Consider the following 3,303-nt stretch of genomic DNA (forward strand, 5'->3'; position numbering starts at 1 on the left):
ATTTTCAAAGATTGAGGTGTTCCCTTAGCAAAGCTGAAGATTTCAGTCTCTGGTATTTGGAATTTAGGCTGCAGTCCTTGTTTTTGGATGGATCACTGGGTGTGTGGCACAGTCCATGCTTTTAACCAGATTTGAACAGAAGAATGGCCACTTGGCCCAGGTAGAAGTAGATGAAGTGTTTGGTTTCATGTGTTAGGTAACTACCGAAGTTCCTCCCCACGATGGAGGGCCAGGTGGGGTTGTACTTCTTGTCAAACTCCTTCTTGACATGGGCCGCAATGTCCTTTTCTATGTTGTATTTCTCCAACGCCTGAGTCGCGCACTCCACTGAGTCCTGTTGCATCTCTTCGGACATGTCCGCATTTTTGATCACGGCCTTTCGGTCGCACATGGTTACCTGCGAAGCAAAGCCCTGGTAAAACGAGAGCAGTTGGGGGGGTATGGGCCGCGCCCCCCGAAGCGCTGGCTTTCCACTCCCGGCTCGCGCCACCCCAGAACGATGCCTCCCACCCCACTTCTCGAGAAGCGCGGGCCGCGCAGACAGCACGGCGCAGTAGATCCGGTTGGGGGCAAAACTAGCTAGCAAGGGTCCCCCCGGAGTCCCCGAGTCTCTCACCGTGTAACAGGGGCTGGCTGACAGCAACGGTCTCCTGGGGGAGGTGCTAGCACAGCTCAGGCCCGGCAGAAACTCCGGTCGCTACCGAAGCCGTGGCGCATCTCGCTTCCATGGTTTTTGAAGAGATATCTGATGTAAATCTTATTCTTGCTTCTCTATAAATATGTTATTTGTCCTTGTTGCTTCTCTCAAGGTTTTCACTTTGACTTTGATTATCTGGAGTTTCAATATGATATGCGTAAATGTAATTTTCTTGGGGGCAAGTATTTATCCTATTTGTTGTTCTCTGGCCTTCCTGGATCTGGAGTTTGGTAACTGCAATAATTTTGTAAAATTCTCAGTCATCGCACTTTAAATTATTTTTTTCTGTTCCTGTCTCATTTTCTTCTCTTCTGATATTCCATTATGTATATGAAATTTTGAAAATTTCCCACAGTTCCTAGATATTCTGTTCCATCTATTCATTTGTTTTTCTTTTTGATTTTAAGATTAAAAGTGTTGTCTATCTTCATGCTCACTGAGTCTCCCCCAACCCTACCCAGCTTTATTAAGGTATAATTGATAAATATATATTATATATATTTATAGTATAAAATATGTTTTGATATATGCATACATTACAAAATTATTAAATCAAAACTATGACAAATCAATCATTTCATATGCCGTATTTTGTAAAAACATGAACATTATTTGTCTGTGTCCACCAATTAGATAATCCCATCATACTCACTATTTCTTAGTTTTATTTTTATACCAGAGAGCATGTGTACATATGTGTACATGAATACATGCATGCTAGCAGAGAGAGAAAGAGAGAAAGCACACCCAAGCAAGGTCTCATCATGCCACCATCCCTTTACTCTAATTCTCCACCCTGTCAGGATCCTGGACATGTACACTCAAGCCTGACATCAAGCTAGCAGGACTGGGATCTGAACCCTGGTTGACCATGTAGAATCTAGCTTCCTTTGCATAGCACCACTGTGCCACAGGACCAGCCTCATTATATATATATATATAGTATTTCATTTTACTATTTCTTTTTTCTTTCTTTCTTTCTTTTTTCTTTTTCTTTTTTTTTTTTTTTGTTTGCTAGAGGGGACATGCACTCACAGAGGAAAGACAGAAAGACAGAGAGAGAAAGTGAGAAAACACACATATGGGGGATGGCCATGTCACAATCACTTCTCCTCTCAGGATTTTGGGCACAAATGCGCACACGCTTTGTATGTACTTCTAGCCACTGGGTCTAGGACTTGAACCTATAGTTAGCCATGTGGGATCCACATGTCCCAATCAATACACCACTGGCTGGCCCTTTCTTTTTCACATTTTGTAGTGCTTCCTCTCTCTGCCTACACTATCCATCTTTTGTTCCATGTTGTCTAGTTTTTTTCACTAGTAATCTAGTGATTATAATTATTTTTGATTCCTTATCTAATAACTCTAAATTCTCTGATATATCTGAGTTTGTTTCTAATACTTGCACTGTACTTTCAAACTGTTTTGTTTTGATTTGTCTTTTAGTTAGCTTTGTTATATTTTTTGAAAGTCAAACATGATATACTAGATGAAAAAAAAAAAAACTGAGGCAAATAGTCCTTTAACGTGAGGTTTTATTTCAACCACTCTAGCTGTTAGATTGTGTTTAATTTTTGGTGTTTCTGCATGCATTAGAATCTTAAATTTATTATATTGCCCTTGATTTTGTCTCTCTGGTTCTTTGGTTACTCTAGGGAATTTTCATACAATATCTGAGACATTTTTTTTTTTTTTATCATGGGGGAAGGTATAGTTGCATATTTCTCTTTCTCAGGGTTGACTAGTTTCTGGTCTTACCCCATTTGGTTAGGCTTTCAAAAAATAGTTTCTTTGAGGTCATTCTTTCTTAGAAGAACAAAATTTTCTGGGCATATTCAAAATGGCTAATTTTCCTCTTCCTGGTTAAAAAGCATAAGGAAATTTTTCTCAGATTTTTTCTTCTTTTTTTTTTTTTTTTTTTTTTTTTTTTTTTTTTCCGTGTGAACCTGTGTTAAAACTCCTAGAAGTACAGTAGACTTACTAAGATTGGTTAAGTTTTTTCAATGATGGTACTGGCTCTCAGGGAAGACTTCTTTTCCTAGGCTTCTTCTCTTGTGGGCTATAATTTATCCACTTGTCTTTGTAATAATAAAGGCAGAGGTTTAATGGATGACCTTAATTTTCTTGTGAATATAAAAAAGAATTAATGCTTTGTGTGTTCAGATTTCCTTCTGTTGTTTAGATGGGAGTAATGACTTTCAGTATGTCTCTCATTGTGATTTTTTTTTTTATTATTATCATAATCTTCTTTATATTACATTGGATTACATATAACTTTACATTGACTTCCATTGCTTTTTCAAAAGGGAATGCCATGCATGTCAGTCAATACAGAGGCATCGATCTCCCCGCTTTATCATTCAAAGTCTTTTCCATGCATTTCCCAATAATTATTATTATTATAATTTTTTAAAACAGTCAATCACTATTTCTCATTTTGCTTGTTAAAAGACTTCACCCATCATGAAATACTTCCCAGACCAGTCCAGTTGAGAATACTATACACGTCATCTTCAACAGATAATAAACCATATCTGTTTCTCACTAACATCCCCTCTATTGTTCACTTGCTATCTTTCTCTATCCTCTTCTCTTTTTTTTTT

General features: G+C 38.0%; 1 protein-coding gene across 1 annotated transcript; it reads right to left on the minus strand.

Moving 5' to 3' along the window:
* Positions 1-79: 79 nt before the first annotated feature.
* On the minus strand, positions 80-714 carry LOC102488812 (dynein light chain 1, cytoplasmic). Its single transcript, XM_006167015.3, has 2 exons — positions 617-714; positions 80-397 (listed from the first exon to the last, which is right to left on the minus strand). Exon 2 carries the CDS (start codon positions 389-391, stop codon positions 122-124), a length of 270 nt encoding a protein of 89 aa, XP_006167077.1. The 5' UTR covers positions 392-397; positions 617-714; the 3' UTR covers positions 80-121.
* Between the last annotated feature and the right edge of the window lie 2,589 nt (positions 715-3,303).

Source organism: Tupaia chinensis, unplaced genomic scaffold (genome assembly GCF_000334495.1).
Source record: "Tupaia chinensis unplaced genomic scaffold, TupChi_1.0 Scaffold144426_1, whole genome shotgun sequence".
Taxonomy (NCBI): Eukaryota; Metazoa; Chordata; class Mammalia; order Scandentia; family Tupaiidae; genus Tupaia; species Tupaia belangeri.